The sequence below is a fragment of the Sorex fumeus genome, unplaced genomic scaffold (genome assembly GCF_029834395.1).
Source record: "Sorex fumeus unplaced genomic scaffold, SorFum_2.1 ptg000063l, whole genome shotgun sequence".
NCBI lineage: Eukaryota > Metazoa > Chordata > Mammalia > Eulipotyphla > Soricidae > Sorex > Sorex fumeus.
The window spans coordinates 10,736,751-10,756,312 of record NW_026606120.1 but is presented as its reverse complement, the minus strand read 5'-3'; the positions used below and the strand labels follow the sequence as shown (position 1 = coordinate 10,756,312).

The following is a 19,562-nucleotide window of genomic DNA, read 5'->3' as shown; positions in this document are numbered from 1 at the left end:
GCAGTGTGTCTCAGTGTCGGAGTACAGCAACCAAAGGGCACATTCTCTTGAGTTACAGACGCTGCCCACAGCTGCTTAGAGGCAGCCAGACCAGGTGAAGACCAAGTGTGCCCACGAGGCACAGCTGCGTCTCCGTGATCTGTGGGGAGGAGGGGAAAGAGGTTTCTTCTACGTGTTTGCAGACAAAGATCAACTCGAGGGGATGTTCCATCATTCTTGGCGCCTGGGAAATAGCTGCTGTGTGGACAAGGCTATTACGTTCACAGACGGGGGAACTTCTCAAGAGCACTTTTCAAGGCTGCTGTTGCGACCGTGTTCGTGAAAGAAAAGAACGCGGAAAGTGCCAGCTTTCATGACTGCTTCTGCACATTCATCATCTGTCTTTCATTAGATGCAAATTCAACACAGGGATGTGACTATGTCATTTTTCGATAGAGCCCCAGTCCTTAGTAAAGCATTTGGTACATGTCTTGTGTGCAATATGTATTTGAGCAATGAGTGAATTTTAATGTTATTTTAATTTTAGGGAAGAAAGTGACATCCCAATTTTTTTTTTTGGTAACTAATGAGTCTTATCTGGTATCAAACTATATATATAAAAGCAAATATTTTAAAAGTGAGATGTAATCACAGCTTTTCACTCTTAAGGTGGCTGTGTTCAACTTTTTGTACTTTTTATGCTAAGTTTTTTCTTGGGGGGGGGGCGGGAAATTCTAAAACAGAATTCCATAGAAAGTCCAGTAATTTTCCTTCCCCAATAAAAACTCACTTTTTTTTTCTCCTGGGCAAAAGCACTGACCTTAGACATTAAAAAAAGAAAAAGTCACGTTTTGTTTTTGCCTCTTAATCTTCCTGGTCAGGAGGACAGTATCACAAATGACACAAGAATGTTTCTTGAACATTCTAAAAGAAAACATCTGATTGGTTTCTCTTCTTTCATCCCCAAACTCAGTCTCTCCCAGGACAGATCTTCCTGACCTGGATTCCTGTGAGCTGTCTGAAAAGTTCTGACTGTAGCCTGCCCTATACCCTGGGGGCCAAATTTTCTCTGCCCCCTCCTTCCCAGGAGTGCTGGCATAGTTCATTGGCATTTTCCTCCCTTTACATGGACTCTTTGATCTTGGGGTTGCCTTTTTCCCAGCAGTTTTTTTCAGTTCCCTGTTCTTGCCTTAAAAACTGTCCTGAAATGTCTTGCTGGGCGGGAATCCCAGAAGCTGGACATACCACCATCACCACAACTGGCAGGCCAAGGCACCTGGTGCAGCCGCCTGCTTCTACAGTGTTGCTGGATTTCTCCATCTCCTAGATTTCCTTATCGAAAACCTCTTCCCGTCTGCTGCCAGAGTCCTCGGGGAGCGTGTGGAGAGAAGGCTGGAGGGTCCCCACATCTGGAAAACAGACCTTTGCCTCAGACCTCTGAGCTCAGCCATGGGGTGGCATCTGGAGAGTGTCAGCCGAAACTTACAATCATCACCGTCAGGAGCCCCCATCCCTCGCTGATGTGAGGGGCAGCTCCACCTGTGTGCTGGGCCCAGGGAAGAGTCTGTGGGGCCAAATGTTGAGCTGCTCCTCAAATGGATTTTGAGGTAGTCCTCCTCTCCCTGGCCTTTATCCCTAGTTCCAGACACCCCCGAGACTCTGCGTGTCCTACAGGAAACTGGCTGCTGCTTCCTCCGCTCCTTCCTATTGGCAGTTGAGGCTGTTACCCACCGTGGAGTCGCTTTTTGTGCACACTCAGCTTGGTAGCTGGCAGCTCCTTCCCCTTCTCTTGTCTGCACTGTGTCTGTTCATGATCCCTTTTTGGTTTCTGTGGAGCCTGAGGAGGGAGGGGAAGCTGAAGCATTTGGTCCTTGCTTCACTCGCATTAGGAACCTCCTGGAAGCAGCAACCTTAGAAGCTATTCCTCTTCCAGAGAGGGGCAGGGGCTTCATTTTCCCACTATGACTGCTGTCCAGAAGCTCTGAAGTGAATATCCCACGGAATGGTGAGGAAACTGCAGAGATGTGGTGACTTACCCAGGGCCTACAGCTGTAGGCTGGCAGAGGCAAGAGCAGAGAGAATCTGGCGGCCCAAGTGATAGGACAGCGGGGAGGGCATTTGCCTTGTACACAGCCCACCCGGGTTTGATCCCCAGCACCTGAGCCCCACCAGGAGTGATCCCTGAGTGCAGGGCCAGGAGTAAGTCTTGAGCACTGCTGGGTGTGGCCAAAAAACCAAGAAAGGCAACAAAAGAACTGAGATCTGGTCCTCTGTCAATCAGAAAACCTTTCTTCTCATATAGCAGGACTTTGTGATCTACTGAGCAAACAAGTGCTTGCACTTCCTGTATTATTTACTTCTATATATTGGCGGTGGGGGAGCTTCCAGTGGTACTGGGGAGGCCACGTAATGCCAGTGGTGTATTCCAGCCCTCTGGCTCTTAAAGGTCCCAACGAATTTTACACGCTGTTTTCAGAAACTGCTTTAAAACCATTACTAAAATTTGTAAGTCTACAACTGTACCTCATGGTGTCTCACTAATAAAAACAAACAAAAAAAAAGAGGCATATTAAAAAAAAAAACCCATTACTAAAGTCTGAAAAGATGGAGCCTGAAAGATTTCTTCAGGGCACATGAGTTGGAGTAGAGCAGAGCTGACCCTCTGCCAGGAGGAGGTAGACGTTTCTAGAATAGAATCGAGTGGAAGCGCATTCCACGTATTCCCCACAAGGGAAGCGTAGCTCAGGGTCAGAGGCAACAGCAGTTTCCGTACGGTCACTGAGAGCGTTTCTTGGGCAGAGGAAGAAGGATACTACCCATGTGGAGCTAACAGCAGTATTATTCCATGGATTTCTTTACTTATTCATTAACTTTGGTCTTCCCAGCAGTGCTGGGGCCTCTGGGTCTCCTGGCAGCACCGGGACCAACCAGACCAGCAAGTATAAGGTCTGAGACCAACAACACACGGTTGCTGGAGTCCAGCAAAGCTAAGTCACCACACGCCCCCAGAGGGGTTTGGGAGCCTCCAGGACTACACCAGGTGACGTTCTTGGGGTCCTGCAGTGCCAGGGATCAAACCCGAGGCCTTGCACATGTAAGACATGAGCTCAGTCTTCCGTGCCCTCTCTTAAACTACCACATATTTATTTAGTTTTTGGAGCCACACCTGAAATCCTCTGGGCTTCCTCTTGGCTTTGTACTCAGGGATCACGCCTGGTATTTGGGGGACCCTTCGGGGTACCCGGGATTGAACTTGGGTCAGCCTCATATAAGGCAAGCATCCTGCCTGCGTACTGGCCCCCATCCTAAATGTATTTATTTTTAATTTGCTAACGGCTAATGTAGAACTCCCCAGAAAAACTCTCGGTCAAAACAAGAGAACTCATAAAAAGCCTTTAACTTGTGGTGTGACTTGTCTGCCAGTGACCTTATGTGACACTTGGAATACACTCCCCACCTACCCGGAGATGCTTTTCTAAGCCATGGGCCCGGCTTTCATCATCTAACACATCATTCAAACCACTTCAATAAAACAGTGATCATGCTGAAGAGGGGTCTCAGAGGGCCAGATGACACTCCAATTAACCAAGCATATCAAGCCAGATTGTTCTCTGCCTGCACTCAGGAGACGGCCGTGAAAGAAAGCAAACGAAGGCAACGAGAGCCAGGAGCTGAGAGAAAGGAACAAAACAGAGTTGCTAAAGAAGCAGCTTGGGGAGAAACGGCGTTTACTCACTCACCAGTGGCCTCAATCAGGTTTATCCCGACTCTCTGGATAGAATTACAAGCCAGAACAAGCCCTTGTAGCGCACACACACTCAGGGAGAAAAAGAACATTCCAGATTCCAGGCCCTGCTCTGTAGGACTGAGGCAGGACACCGCATATGCAAAGCAAAGAGAGGGTCTATTTCATTTAGTTAATTAATTTTTGCCCTTCTTTTGGGGGGGGGGAGTCATACCCGGAGATGTACAGGGATTACTCCTGGCTCTGCACTCAGGAATTACTGCTGGTGGGTTCTCGGGGGACTATATGGGATGTTGGGAATCGAACTCGGGTCGGCCACATGCAAGGCAAATGCCCTCCCCGCTGTGCTATTGCTCCAGCCCCTCATTTTATTTTTTGTGACCCAAGAGCACCCTACTTAAAACCCTCCAATTTTTTTTTTTGCCAACCTCACAGTTTTCTTCCCATCTGCAAACTTCTGTCATGATTTCAGTGGCACCCAAAAAACATGAATCAGGTGATTCACCAAGAAAAGCAAGAGCGGGGCTCTTCGCAGGCCCTTCTAAAGGCAGGAGCTGAGCAGCGAAGGGCAGGAAGACAGGGATGCTAGTGTGAATGTGGCACAGCACTCCACCCCCTGAGCAACTCAGGGAATCTCCACCCTGGGGGAAACATAGCCCCAATTCCGTGCCAGGTGTCTTTACCAAGCTTGGCCATAAGAGCTGGGACAGCAGTGATGGTTCTAAGTAACTGCACCCCTGTGAAGATCACCCTGTCCACCAAAGGAGAGCCCGCCTTCTGCAGGTGGAACGGATACTCCAGGCAGGCCGATGCTTCTGGCCTGTTCAGTGTGGTAGCCTTGCTAGAGGCCCTTGATTCTTTCTCTTCTTTTCTTAGGCATTTCCACACTGATCCTCTCATGCAGGCCCAAGAAGTGCAACTGTGCGGATGGAGCCAGAGTACGGCAGGGAGGCTCCTGCCTGGGTGATCCCTAAACAGAGCCTGGGTAAACCCTGGGCATCGCCAGGCATAGCGCACCCCCTGCCCCCACAAAACCTCTTAAAATAAGAGCCCTCGCAAAGGGTGTCCTCCCCACTGTGAAGCGAGCCCCCTACCTCCCCTAGACATGGCAGTTACTTTCGTCTGGTTTCGGGACTAACCTCCTGAGAATGTGATACATTTAAAGATCTGAACTGAAAACCAAGAACAGAACCCAGAAGAAGCCACATCTCCCCATCCTGGAAGGCTGGTGGTCCCCAGGAGGGGCTGTACTCCCCCTTCTGTGTGTTGGGGGTAACACCCAGCACTAACCTGGGGCCACTCCCTCCCCCCACCTTTTTGTTTTGATTTTCAGGCCACACCCAGTGATGCTCAGGGCTTACTCAGATCTGTGCTCAGAGATCACTCCTGATGGGGCTCGGGGACCATATGTGGTGCCAGAGATGGAACCTGTATCAGATGCACGCCAGGAAAGTGCCCTCCCTGCTCTACGTTCTCCAGACCCGATTCTTCCCCTTCCTTAGGGCCATGTTCATCTTCCTCACTTCTCTCACTTCCCAGAGCTGCCTACACTGGCATCAACACGCCATCCCCCCATCTCGCCCGCAGAGGGGGCTCACTGAGGAGCCTGTTGGAGGTTACCAGACTCTTTGCTTGAGGCGTGCATGCACCTGTCTGTGACATTTATTTACTTTATTATTATTATTATTATTTTTTAAATTTTTATTAGCGAGACATCATGAGGTTGTCTGTGACATTTAACGGCACATTTCTGTGGACTGTGCATGGCTCTCCCCCGGGGATGGAGATATATCAGCGCAAGGACGGGGCAGGGGGAAAGAGGCCAGCGGGAAAGAGGCCAGCAGGAGCCCTGTCGCCTAGACTTCAAAGGACCCTTTGACTTCTGCATCCCCAAACCTCAGAGAGGGCTCAGGAGTTCATAAGATCAGTCAGAGGGCTGCTTGGAAGATGGCGGGAGTAAGAATTTGAGGTCCATGTCACAGGGTGTGGGCTGGTATGGCACTTGCGGAAACAGCCTCTGCTTTGGCCCCGAGTTTTCTTCTTCCTTGTTCCTTTATTATGGGCTCCCTGGGGACAGAAGGACTTGAGCACTTGGAGGAAAGCATCTGAACAATGACAGTGAAATGGTCCCTAAAGGAGTCCTAGCACTGCTCGGGCGATACAGACCTACTGTGCTTCCTACACTCCCTTCCCTGAAGATGCCAACAAATAGGTTCAATGAACTTTATTTTTGCGTTTTTCCTATAGTTCAGGGAAGTTGAGTCTGAGTAAATTTTCTTGCAAATTCAACTGCATTTATTTATGCACTGCAAAAACCAGACAAGTATTTGACAGCCACCACCCCCGCCATCACCCCGCCCACCTCACCCAACCAGGTAATAAAACTGTAATGGCAATTCTAGCCCTGATCTTATTTAAAGATGCCTTCCTATATGTTTCTTTAAAGTCTTTATATGAATCAATGACTGTGGGAAACAATTCTTGAAGCATAGCCGAGAGTTGAGGCTGTACTCTGCTGTAAAGCTCAATTTGGCTCTGATGTCCCTCTAACATGAAACGTGGGCCTTGCCTTGCAGGTGATGGTCACTGTGTAGAAACCTCAGCCTAGAGCTGTCATGGGGCGACATGTTGCACATTAGCTAAAGTCCATTCTAAACACAGCTGGGAAGAGTTAGGGCAATAAACGCACGCCCTTGAGACCCCACCGTTCTATCACACCCTCCCTCCAACATGGGACAGGGCTACACTGGAACCAGAGGGTTTGTGCTTCCCTTTGGGTCACGTGTGGCAAGGTGTGAGTTGCATGGGGGGAGTTGGGCTCTGGGCTCTGGCATCCCCGATGTACTGCAGTGCTCTGGAGACCGCACAGTGCTGGGGCTCGAACTCGAGCTGGCTGCATGCAAGGCAAACACGAGTCTATAACCCATGTAGACTGTCCCTCAGTAGTTTTTTTTTTCTTTTTAAACAAACATATAGAACCTATACAAATAGGTTGAACTTTTTCTTTCCTGGGCCTCATGCACACATGATGTGTGGTTTACTACGGGGTTCCATCTGGGACCCAGGGCTGCATCTAAGGTCAGCACCTTTGGGTGTTCTGTGGGCATTCCCACCAGATTTCACTGCTCAGCCAGTTCATGTTGTCTCTCTTAGAGCAGATTCTCCAGATTTTGTGTATATTAAAAAAAAAAAAAAAGAAACTCACCCAGGGGTGGGGGGCTGGAAATTATCCAGGAAATATGTTTGCAATGCAGAGTCTTAAAGATCTGAATTTAACTGGCATCAGGAATCTCTATTTTGAAATAGCAGAAAGGAGTCCCAGGATCAGGTAAATGGGTTAGAGGGGAAAAGAGAAATTTTTTTTTTTTTAAAAAGGATTCCTTGCATGCAAAAGGCATGGGTTGGATCTCCAGCACTGAAAAAAAAAAAAAAAGAAAAGAAAAGAAAACAAAAACCCAATACTCCAGTTAAGTTTATATAAGATTCCATGAGAAATAACAACTCAGGTGGGACAGTTCTCTAGCTAGCCAAGAATATCAAAATAAAGACTTCAGAGTTAAATACTGTGTATACACACACTTAACACGGGAATTGCTTATTTTAATAAAACAACAAAAACCCAACAACTTCATTCTCAATATAGCATATTAGTACAGACGTATATAGAAGCATCTGTTATTAAGCAACATACCTCCATGAAAGAGATTCCTAAGCTCCAGACATCAGAATGGATACCATACTGTTCCCCTGAAATTCTTTCAGGCTGTAAACAAAGATGGAAGCTTATGAGTCAATGTCAGCTGCTCGGGGAAATATGAAAACACTGAGCTTGAACAGGGTACCAGGCGCACTTGCAGGAGCACTTTAAGAAGAGCAAAATAAGTCTAAGTGTATGTCTACATCTCCTTTACATCATACACTCATATTACATATTACATATTAATATTACACTCATCACAAAGTGCCAGTGAGGAAATCTTTATAATTCTCTTATTCCGGAAGAAAGAAATTTAGAGCGATTTAGAGGAGAGAAATAATTTAGGCAAAATCCTAAACTAGTCATGAGCTGAAACTTGAACTCAGGTCCTCTACTACCAAGTTTGGTGGTGTTAGCTGTGGAGTTATAATCTATACACTGTGACCAAGTGTTTCCCTCTCAAATTGGACAGACGGATCTCATGAACTCAAGATTCATGTATTTTACTTGCAAGATTCATGTATTTTACTTGCACGATGAGACTGACACACTGCTAACTATATTCAGAAAGTCATTTCCCTTTTATATTTTTTAAAATTTTCCTCCAGAAAGAATTTCAAGCTTTAAAAAAAACTGAGACTTCAAGAAGGGTACAAAGAACATCCATATTTCCTTTTTGGCTACGATTCCAAAAAGGAATTTTTTTTTTTTTTGCGTTTTGGGTCGCACCCGACAATGCACAGGGGTCACTCCTGGCAGTGCTTGGGAGACCACATGGGATGCTGGGAATTGGACCCGGGTCGGCCGCATGCAAGGCAAATGCCCCACCCGCTGTGCTATTGCTCCAGCCCCTATGATTCCACATTTTATCTGATGGTAAGAAATAGTTAAAAAAGATCTACTTTTTAACTGCAGTAAGGTTACAGCAAGGAGGGCACCTGCCTTGCACACAGCTAACCCAAGTTGGAACCCCAGCAGCATATATGGTCCCCCAAGCCCTGCTAGGAATCATCCCTCAGTGTAGAGCCAAGAATAAGCTCTGGGTACTGCCAGGTGTAGGCCCCCCCGAACAAAATACAAGGCCAGTTGGGACAATTGGCTCTCTATTGAAGACAGGGTACAAAGTTCCTCCTTGCACCTTCTCTACTTCAAATGGAAATCACGTAGCTGGGAAGAGGGTATTGCCTAGTCTAGCCCTCCACGATTTGGCATATGGCTGGGTTTTCCCCCAAGACTTTTGAAGGTACCCATGAACAGATGAACAGGAGAAATGAATGTCTCGTGGTGCTGTCATGCTTGTGCCAGGTCAGAGTGAGCCTCGTAGGCCACTGAAGGGAGAATCTCCACTTGGGGCCCCTAAGGGAGAATCCTCTGATCCGGGTCCCTCCCCGGAATTCTGGAAGCCTTCAGGAGGCCCAAGTAGCCCTAAAGAGGGCAGAGTCCTGCACCCAGTGAGTGAGTCTCCCCAGGAAATAGAACTTTGTGACCTTCCCACTCCCACCTACTGGGTGACCTCATGGTCTCTGCTCCCTTCTCTGGGGACCCCTTTCCATAAAATTATATAAAGCCTGTCTGGGAGAGCAGGATGGATGGCCTTATTTCCCTGTTTTTATTTATTTCTTTAATTTGTAAAACCCCTTTCCTACCAAGAATAATTCTTCCCGAGGGTGGAATGTCCTGGGACCGTTTCTCCCAGCTGCATTCAGACAGACACGGTTATTTCCATCTCCAAAGACTTTTTCTTCTCCATTTGAATCCCCGCCATATCAGTTCTCAAGTTTTCTTGTTCAGTTCAACCCATTACTGAATGCTAGTGGAGATCCCTGGTACTGGGACAGACTCCTGGGGAACGAGCCAGCCAGTTGCTGAAAGAACGTGGCTGCCACCACGATCTGCATTCGCAGCAAGATCACTGTGTCCACATGGAATTTAAGAATTTTCATGGATCAAGTATCATTTGGCTCCTGGCATGCACGTCTTCCCATATACACCCTGACTAGGTGCTGCATTTTCTTCCTGAGCTGACACACGAAGGCAACGGCATGAGAAGTTCAGTTTGAACTCACTGAATAAGGACAGAAAAAGCCACAATTTATTTATTTGTTGGGTTCTAGGGCATGCCCGCTGGTGCTCAGGCCTTACTCCTGGATCTGTGCTCAAGGATCCCTCCTATAGGGCTTGGGGGACCATATGGGATGCCAGGAATTGAACCTGAGTCATCTGCTTGCAAGGCAAATGCCCTCCCTGCTGTACTAGAAGCCACAATTTAATGGTCAGGCCCATAAAAGCCACAGTTTAATGGTCACCCAGTAGGTTCTAAACACTGGGCTAGATATTTTGTAACCTCTACATTTCATAGTAATCTTGTAAGATCAATTACCACTGCCCTCATTTTATAGACATAAAAATGATGGCTTAATCAGATGAAGCGACTTGCTCAAATCTATAACCATGGATCAAGCCAACAAATAAAGTCAGTATCAGAATCATTGTTCTTGCCAGTGACTCAAACTGTCTCAGCACTCAGGTCAGAAGAGTCAGGTTCTGGCTAGTATTTTATTTAAAAGACAATCCTTTAGAAACTGTTTCAATTAAGCCACATAAGAGATACAATGTAATTTGTAGTAGAGTTTTGGCGTACAATGTTCCAATACCAATCCCACTTTCTGTGTGGACTTAAGAGAGGCTGAAGCATCACAGAACCGCCTAAGGAGCCACGACAAATGAACCTCTCGATGAACCTCTGGGGCTGGGGACATTCTTGTGGTGCTCGGGGCTTACTCCAGGCTCTGTGCTCATCTGTGGAGAGACTCAGGGAAACCATATGGGGTGCTGAGGATCGAACCCAGGTTATCTGCCCAAAAGCAAGTGCCTTACTCGCTGAACTATCTGTCCTGCCTGGAAATAAGTAATTTTGGAATGAGTTTTCACACACAGTTCCAAAGGCTATTTGTACCCTTACCTTCAGTCTCCACCTAAACGCTCATCTATAGGGGTTGTGGGGAGCCAGGAGATGGCAGAAGTCAGGAGCTCATGCAAGGAGCCTGGTCCAAACCCAGGTGCTGTGTGGCACCCTGAGCACCTCTGGGAGGCCCTGGTATCCATGACATGGCAGGGTCAAGCAGTGCTGCATCCTCAGTGAGTCGCTGGCCCAGTTGGTTGAGTGTCACCATGAGTGGCCGCGGGGCCTCCTGAGCTCTGCATAGGAAGGCCCATTACCCACCCCCACCCCAAATACCCATACCCCCCAGTGGTATTTATGGTCAATGGAATACTAGTCAGACAGGGTGGTTGCCAGAGAAAGGGAGGCACAATGGGCAAAGGGATCTTCCTGGGGGTGGGACAGCCCTGGAACTTTGGTAGCAGAAGTGTTGACAATTTCTCATCTATAGAGATGTGATGTTACCTTAAACCCCTGACATCTAATAATGACGCACAGATGTTCTAATGCCAAGTCATGAAAAAAAAATTAAAATGAGCTGCTAAGAAAATAAAGTGTGGTTCTCTTGAACTGATGCATTTTAGCACTGGGTTAGATCAGCAACAGAACGACCCTGACCCTGCGAAGTTTATCACTGAAACTGGAAGAGACACATGAATAATCTGATAGAATGAAGGGCACATGGTTAAGGGTGGCTGCTGGAGCCGATCCCTTAGGAAGGGCTCCTGACTGTGCCACATGTTATCTGTGAGAACCTGGGGACATCAGTGGTGGCACATCCCTGGTTTCCTGATCTGTAAACTGAGTCTACCCATCTTTCCAGGTGGGTGTGAGGGTTTCAAGAGTTAATAAACATGGGTCAGAGAGATAGTGCAGTGGAGAGGGTGCTTGCCTTCCATGTGGCTGACCCAGGGTTGATACTCAGCATCCCATAAGTTTTCCTGAGCCCTACTAGACCTCTGAGCCTCGCCAGGAGTGGCCCCAAACCTCTCAAAACCTCAGCACCCCCCCACCCAACCAATAGTTTATAAATGTGAGAGCTTAGAAGAGTGAATGGAACGGAGTGTTAACTCAGTGTTAGCTGTAATTTTTGCTATTCTTCCTGTTTAGAAGTATAAACCATGGAAAGAGATGTAAAGCCAGTGTGTCAGATGGCCATTAAATCTAAATTCTCACATTGTATTATGTGTGCTCTCTCCACCTTCCTGCCCACTTTCAGGTCACCACATTACCTTGTATTTGAGTCTTTGTTGGCACCTGTTACAGTGACTTCTCAATATGCTGTTGGAATCATCAAACTCCTACGTGGCATGACTTCTTCTTTTTTTTTTTTTAAAGCTTGGATTTTATTTATTTATTTTTGCTTTTTTTGGGTCAAACCCAGTGATACTCAGGGGTTACTCCTGGCTGTACACACTCAGGAATCACTCCTGGCGATGCTGGGCGGACCATATGGGATGCCCGGGATTGAACCCGGGTCAGCCACGTGCAAGGCAAATGCCCTACCCACTGAACTATCACTCCAGCCCCGTGGCATGACTTCTTGGTCTGCATTACGGCATAGATGGCATGCCCGATTATCACACCACCTTCCTCATCCTCCCTTGTCCTGAGTGGGGAACAGTATTTCTCCATATCTGGCTGACAGTGTGGAAGGTACTTGCCAAATCCTGGTTGATAAATGGAAGGTCCATCCTTTCAGACACAGCTTCCACTGGCACAGATGAAAGAGTGGCGAATGTCGTGTGTGGGACCAGGTCTGACTCTTCTTCACTGAAGGACAGATTCTCTCTGCTCATCCACTCTACTCAGACACTGTGCAGACTCCAGCAGCACACAGCCCACTCAGCGAAGGGTGGCCTGGCCACTTCTATCAAGCTTGTTGCTATTGTTGAATTTTTCAAAGTTTTGTACCATGCAATGATTTACAAGAAGTTGGGTGAGCACCTCCAGCCACGCAAACCTGGTGACTGGCACAGATCACAGATTACAGGGGTGACAGCGGGAACCCGGATGGCACCAATTTGACCCGTACTTATTTGTGTATATGAGTATGTTGTGTGAATACAATGCAATTTTCAAACTTTCTTTGCAAAAACTGGGGTGTGGGGGGGGGGGAAGGAAGTTGCCCAAGAGCTAGAGCTCTCTGATCATTGGCAAAGATGCTTGCCTGAAACTTAGTAACAAACAGACAAAGGAAAACAATGAATTGTGGTTACCAAAAAAAAAAAAAATTCAATCCTTATCCTTATGAGATAAGAGCCCAGAATTAATACCTTCTCCCAATAGTAAATATTATTTCTACCTCCCCCATTTCCAATCTTAGATCTCATGTCAGACAGTAAGCTTAAGGCCAAATGAACTGAGTGCCAACTCACCATCAGGTAAATGCTCTTAACTCATAGGCAATACAGTATTTATTTTTTCAGTGTTCTTTTTTTTTCAGGAACCATATGGGGTGTCAGGGACTGAACCCAGGTCAGCTGTGCACAAGACAAATGCCCTCCCCACTGTACTACTGCTCGGGGCCCCACATTTTCTTCAGCTTAAGCTATGATGTTGATGACTAGAAATCATTCACCCAAGAAGCCAAGCAATTTTTGTTTTGCCAATCTGAACAAACATTTCATAATTTTAATCCCCACATTTTCAATTAATACATGGACGCATCACATTCATCCATAAAGAGAGAGGAAGAAAGTAATTTCCTTAAGGGACACCTGGGAAAGCAAACTGTCACCTGGAAGTGTACATTCCAACATAACGCAACTCAATTATGAGAGCAATTTAAAGCTACCAGGAATGCAAGGGTAGCTGAGAATTGTTTCCTATTCCTTTTTTTTTTAATCAGTGTCTCATTTTGAAGACTAAAATTGTAGCTTTTCCTTCCAAGGTAAAACTGTAGCATTTGATAGGGTTTTAAGTATTAAGGTAGCTAACTTAACTTAATACGAAGTTAAGTATTAAGGTAGCTCACCAATCTCAGCCACAGTGGTACAACCAAGAAGGGGATTAACTTATAAAACAGATATGAAAGTTCAAAGGTTATTGTCTTTTTTACATTATCTAAAAAAAAAAAAAGAAAAGCACACTTTCTTTGCAAACAATGTCAGACAAAAAAAGAGCTATTCTGGGATCCCAATTTTAAAAAAATTTAGGCTGGAGAAAGAATACAGCAGGTAGGGTGCTTGCCTAGCATGCAGCTGGTGCCAGCTCAATTCCCAGCACCACACAGGCTGGCCACTCCTCACGCCCCCCCCCCCCCCCCCCCACACACACACACACCTCCAGCCAGTGCAGGGATCAGGAGTGATCCCTGAAGCACAGAGCCAGGAGTAATCCTCGAATACAAGTGGGTGTGGCCCCAAACGAAACCAAAACAAAAATTTTAGTATTGTTCTAAGAAGACCCGACTATCTATTAAAAAGATCTGTATTAATGCCTTTTTAAAATCATGAACAAAGAAAATAGATAATAAGACCCAGAGTTCCAGCCATATGAACATCATTTATTTTATCACATAACTGTATTTCTTTTGGACCACATCTGGTGGTGGTAGGAATGAAGAGTGGAGTTAAAGTGGAACATGGACACAGGTTGAATCCTTGGCATTTTGGTGGTAGTGGTACAATTTGTATAGCAAAAACATAATTGTTAACATTTGTGCAAACATGTGACCTGAACTATATTAATTTTTTTTTGCTTTTGGGCCACACCCAGCAATATTCAGGGGTTACTCCTGGCCCTGCCCTTTGTTTACCTTTCCTGGGATTTGTTAGTTTGAGGTCAACACCTGGGGGGCTCAGAGGATCTTATGTGGGCAAGGGACTGAACAGCTAAGCTATGTGCACGGCAAGTGCTCCATTCATTGTACTATTGCTCCAGCCCCTCTGTGTACCTTTTTAACAGAAGCATCATGGACACAATGATTCTGTGCTACGGCTACATCATGAAATATAACAGAACATTTTTGGAAAGAAAAACAGGCACAATAATTATGTGGTGGCCATGATTATGTAGTGAAATATGTGTTTGGAGCATGGACTGAGCAGATCTATAACTTTTGTTAAGAATACAGCGACATTTGGGGGGGGCAGTAAGGTAACTGGGGACACTGGTGGAGAGATGTGACCACTGGTTGGTGCTGGAACATTATACATCTCGAACTCAATCATGACTAACTTTGTAGCTCTGTAACTCACGGTGCTTCAATTAAAAAAAAATGAAAACCCATTAAACTTAAAATGTTAAAACAGGACTTTGCTATGAAAAGTAGCACTAGGTAAATGATCTTGTCATCTCCCTACTCACCCACTGTTCCCTCTCATATGCTAAAAGTGAGTGAGAAGGGGGGCTGGAGCGACAGTACAGTGGGTAGGGCATTTGCCTTGGATGTGGTCAACCAGGGTTTGATTCCCAGAATCCCATATGATTCCCCGAGCACCGCCAGGAGTAATTGCTGAGTGCAGACTAGGAGTAAACCCTGTGCGTTGCCGGGTGTGACCCAAAAAGCAAAAATAAATAAATAAATAAATAAATAAAATAAAATAAAAAGTGAGGAAACCAAGAAAATCATTTCATAGACACAGTAATGCCTCCTCCTTTGAAAGGGAGAAAAAAAAGGTCAAAGCCAAGTACATGTTGGTTTCTAAAACAGCCCTAAGCTTCTATATATGTTGTTGCTGTTTGCTTGTTTGTGTTTATGGTCCATATCTGGTGATGCTTAGGGTTTACTCCTGATTTTTACAGTTCAGGGATCAATTCTGGCAGGGTTCCAAGGACTGTAGGGAGTGTGGGATTGAACCTGGGGCAGTTGTATGCATGTAAGGCAAGCACCCTATCCACTGAACTATTGGTTCAGTCCCTTATTCTTGGTTTTATTATATAGAACAAAGTAAGTTGTCTTACAATAGGCACATAAACCCACAACTAAACAAAATATAGAGGAACAAGTTTGAAGAGGACTGCTTGATAAATGCTTATACTTCAGAGATCCAAAGAGCCTCTCACACCAATAATTTTACCTTGATTTGGCAACAAAGCATGCTTGCATTCAGGGAGAACTTGACCAAAATTACCAGTGGACATTTCGGTAGACTTGGGGGTTAATGAAATAGTAATGTGGCAAAGCATCCAACACGCAATTTTTTTTCTGTAGGGTTAAACGTCAAAATTCAGTAATTTGACATTAGAGTCAACCAGTCCAATTAACAAAGTCAGCTAGTTGGTAGATCCTGTAAAACCCTAATGTTTTTTAGAGAGATATAAAAATCAAATCATGATTGGACTGATTTTGTAATTTATGATCTAGTAGGCTAGAGCTGTAGAATTAATTCAAGAATTGTACATTACCAAGTACATAAAGATAAAGATGTTGGATTTAAATGTTATTCTTGCATAAGTTTACTTACCGCCATATAAGCATTTGTTCCAACATACGTCTTGGCTATGGAATTCACCAGCTATGAGACAAAACAGTCTGTTACAACAATATAAAGATAATGTGGAAATAAAATGGGCAATTATTCCTCATTTAACCTACAATCATCATTTCTATAAATCAACTAAAAATTATGTAAAAAGGGAACGAATTTATCTACAAAGGCATTAAAAATGATTAAATCTCTCTTTTCTTTTTGAATGCGATTTCCAATTTAAACAAGCACAGCATTATAGTTTACAGCAGATAACCTTAAACAATTCACTTAAGCAGGATGCAAGTTGCTTTAGTACCCCAAACCCGCCTGAAATAAAAAAGTCAATTTGAAGAAGAATCTGAACGCTCTGGCGTTCACAGCCTGACGGCTTGAGATGGGAACGAGGCCACTTGCGTTACGTGACTGAAACGAACAGTAAAGACGCTGGGTGGATAACAGGCTCTGACAACTCATAATACAAAGATGACCTTCGCTTTGGTCCTCGTGTTTGGCTGGGAGTAAAGGTGGCTGCAATTCAAATCAACATCACGGCACACTCATGGGTCACTATCACTGGGGTTCTCAGGGGAGGCCCAAAATGGAAATTAATTAAAATTTGTGCTGCACATTGTAATGGCCTTCCACCATTGTTGCTCCCAATATTAATTTTTATTGTGGGCCAGTTGGGTTCCCCAGGCACAGTTCCCACTCTGCCCTCCCTCTTTTGTCTGGCCCAAACGCTTTCCTATCAAAGCTGCATATCAATGAAGTTTGCTATTCGTAAGTAGTAATTACAATATCAGCAGTTTTTACTGTCATTAAACAATGAACAATCATATTCTGATGAAGGAACCAGGCTTGGAGATTAAAAAATGAATAACACACTCCCCACCAAGGAGAAGATGCAGGGTTCTGTTTGGTGATTTTTCAATCCAGGGAGGAGACTGAAAAGAAAAGGGGAACGGAGGAGGTCAGGCTGGAAAGAACGGAGCCTTACCTGAGTGCTGACTCCGAAATCACACAGTTTGACCTGTCCCCGGGTGTTCACGAGCATATTGGAGGGTTTCACATCTGAAAAGAAATCAGAGTCCCGGGGTTACTGATTCCACATCTACCGCCTTGTTCCAGAAAGAAAAAGGCGCCTGCACACCGTACCATACTGCAGAAATGACATCAGCTGTTCACCAAGAATTCTAATTACACATTTACTGCAAAGTATTTTATCGGGAGGCAAAAAGGGAAAGTATTATCGCCTTGACTTTCAACCATTTCTGGGCTTTGAGTTAAGCAAGAGTGTATTCGAAAGGAAAGTCAGAGAAAATCCTGTTTCCAACAACAGTGAACACAGCGAAGCTGGCAGAGAAAAGGAAATCCTTCAATGGGCTTAAGCTTGATGCCCAATGTGAAAAGTCTATCAAGTCACTCACTGCCTCAAAGAAGCAAGAAGGGGACAGGGGAGGAAGAAAAGAAAAATATTATCTGTATGTTGCCAGTAACAGGTTGTATCTGGGTGACACAGTAAGAAATGATATGAACTCTTGCCATCCCCCAGTTTGACAAATATTACTTCAGATGAGGCTCAGCAATTGATCTCAAATGCGCGTGTGGATGCACACACACAACTATTAGTCTCAGTCTCTTCATCCTTCTTTTCCCTGACATTATTTTTGACAACTGTTACAGTTAACAGGAGAACTGGCCTAGCTTTTGCCAAGACAGACAGCTGATAAATAATGACCAACGGGTTTCTCTGATGCACCATCGGTGACAATAAGACTTTTCAGAAATTTAAGAAACCACCAGAGCAGAACAAGATAGCACTTTTTGGCGGTTTGTTTATAGGTCACACCCAGCGGTATTCAGGACTCACACCTGGCTCTGTGCTCAGGTGAGGCTGTGTGTGTATGTGGGAGGGGGGGGCATATGGGGTGTTGGGGATTGAACTCAAACCACTGTACCCAAGATGGCACTATGTTTGATGCTAGGAAAAAGCACCTGCGTCAACATTTCACCTTTTTTTTTTTCCCAACATTTCACTTTCAATAGCAAAAGTGATCTGGAACGGATAACTTGCTATATTTATATTGCCAATAATTTTAATTACCCCCAAACTGATAGAGGCTCATAATTTCTATGGGAATTTTTGGTGTTGTTGTTTCTGGTTTTTGGTACATGTCGAGAGGTACTAAGGGGCCACTGTTGGCTCTATGCTTGTGTGTCACTCCCGGCAGTGAGGAAGGGATCAAACCTATAGCTCTGGTGCTGAGACTCATACTTTTATTGTTTGTTTTTGAGCCACATCCAGCAATGCTCAGGGATCACTCCTGTGGTGCTCAGAGGACCAGATGTGGTACTGGGGATCAAGTTCAGCTCAGCCACGTACAAGGTAGGCACCCTACCTGCTGTATTATCACTCTGGCCCCTAAGACTCATGTTTTTTGATGTGATATTCAATGCTTACTAAAGGCTGGATGAGTTGAAGAGACAATAAATAGATGAAAATTATTCCATGTGGGCGATTCTGCTCCCATGGTCAGGAGTCAGCTGTGAGTTTGCTTCTGTGGCATGTCTGCATACAAGACTTTTTCTGTGAATACAAGTTGGTACAATAAAGCAGGTAAAAGCTTCCTTATCAACTTTATCTGCCTCCAATTTCCCCATTTTTAGTATAAATCATGTACTGTCACTGTCCTCCTGTTCATCGATTTTGCTTGAGCGGGCCCGGTAACTTCTCCATTTTGAGACTTGTTGTTACTGTGTTTGGGATATTGAATATGTCACGGGTAGTTTGCCAGGCTTTGCCGTGTGGGCGAGATACTCTCTGTAGCTTGCCGGGCTCTCCGAGAGGGGTGAAGGAATTGAACCTGGCTCGGCCGGGCTGGCTGCGCGCAAAGCAAATGCCCTACCACTGTGCTATGCTTTCAGACTGGATTCTGACAATTTTTCAACTTCTGACAATTCTTCAAATTCTGACAATTCCCCTTTCCTGAAGTCACGAGACAGGCCATCCAGGTTTTCTCTGACCTGCTAAAGCAGCTGCTTGTATCACTTGTTGTAAAGGAGACTCTGATAGTCTGGAGCAGTTATGGACCAATTTCACTGCCCTAGGATCACCACCGCAACTAGTGCATTACAGGAGAGGAATATGCTTTGTACATCTCAGTGTATAGTTCTTCGGAGCACAGAATCTTAATCTTGCCCATTGGCAGATGTTTTTTTTTTTTTTAATGCTATATTAAATTTGCTCATGTTAAATGATCTTCTTCCCCAGAAATACCCTGAGTTATCATTTGCATATACCAAGGGCTGTTATACAAAATCAACAGACTCAGGGAAAGGGACTTTAGTGCCCTGGATTAGTTTTAAGATTTTTGCACCAGCCACAAACTTGGAATGTAACTTTGGACTGGGCAAGTGATGTTTTAGTTTCTGTCTGTGGAGGGAGATAACTGGAGCCCCTGCCACGTCGATCTAAAAGAACAATGAAGAGAGATGGGATAAATGAATGGAAAATCACGTTTCAAACTGTCACACGCTCCCTAAATGCAGGTAGTTATTACTATGCATTGGTAATCAACCAAGCTGCGAGAAGTGGTCTAATGCAGGCAGTGATTTCTACAGTTGCTGCAACATATTGAAGCTGGATTTGAGTAAACACTTGCTGAAAGAAAATAATTTCCAGAGCCCACTAAGTCAAACCATAAACTAATGTAATGTTTATCAGGAGACATTTTTGCTGTGCCAAATGTACTCATTCCTCAACGAGGCGACGGGACCAGTCTC

At 45.1% G+C, this 19,562-nt stretch overlaps 1 protein-coding gene across 2 annotated transcripts in view; it reads right to left on the bottom strand.

Annotated features, from left to right (window-relative positions):
- The window catches only part of MAP2K5 (mitogen-activated protein kinase kinase 5), a 272,784-nt gene that overhangs the window by 104,196 nt on the left and 149,026 nt on the right, over positions 1 to 19,562 (bottom strand). For both annotated transcript variants that reach the window (XM_056127637.1, XM_056127638.1), the window contains 3 exons: positions 16,777 to 16,850; positions 15,774 to 15,824; positions 7,416 to 7,487 (listed from right to left, as the gene is read on the bottom strand). In XM_056127637.1, the coding sequence (XP_055983612.1) occupies positions 7,416 to 7,487; positions 15,774 to 15,824; positions 16,777 to 16,850 (197 nt within the window). The remainder of the gene's footprint in view (positions 1 to 7,415; positions 7,488 to 15,773; positions 15,825 to 16,776; positions 16,851 to 19,562) is intronic.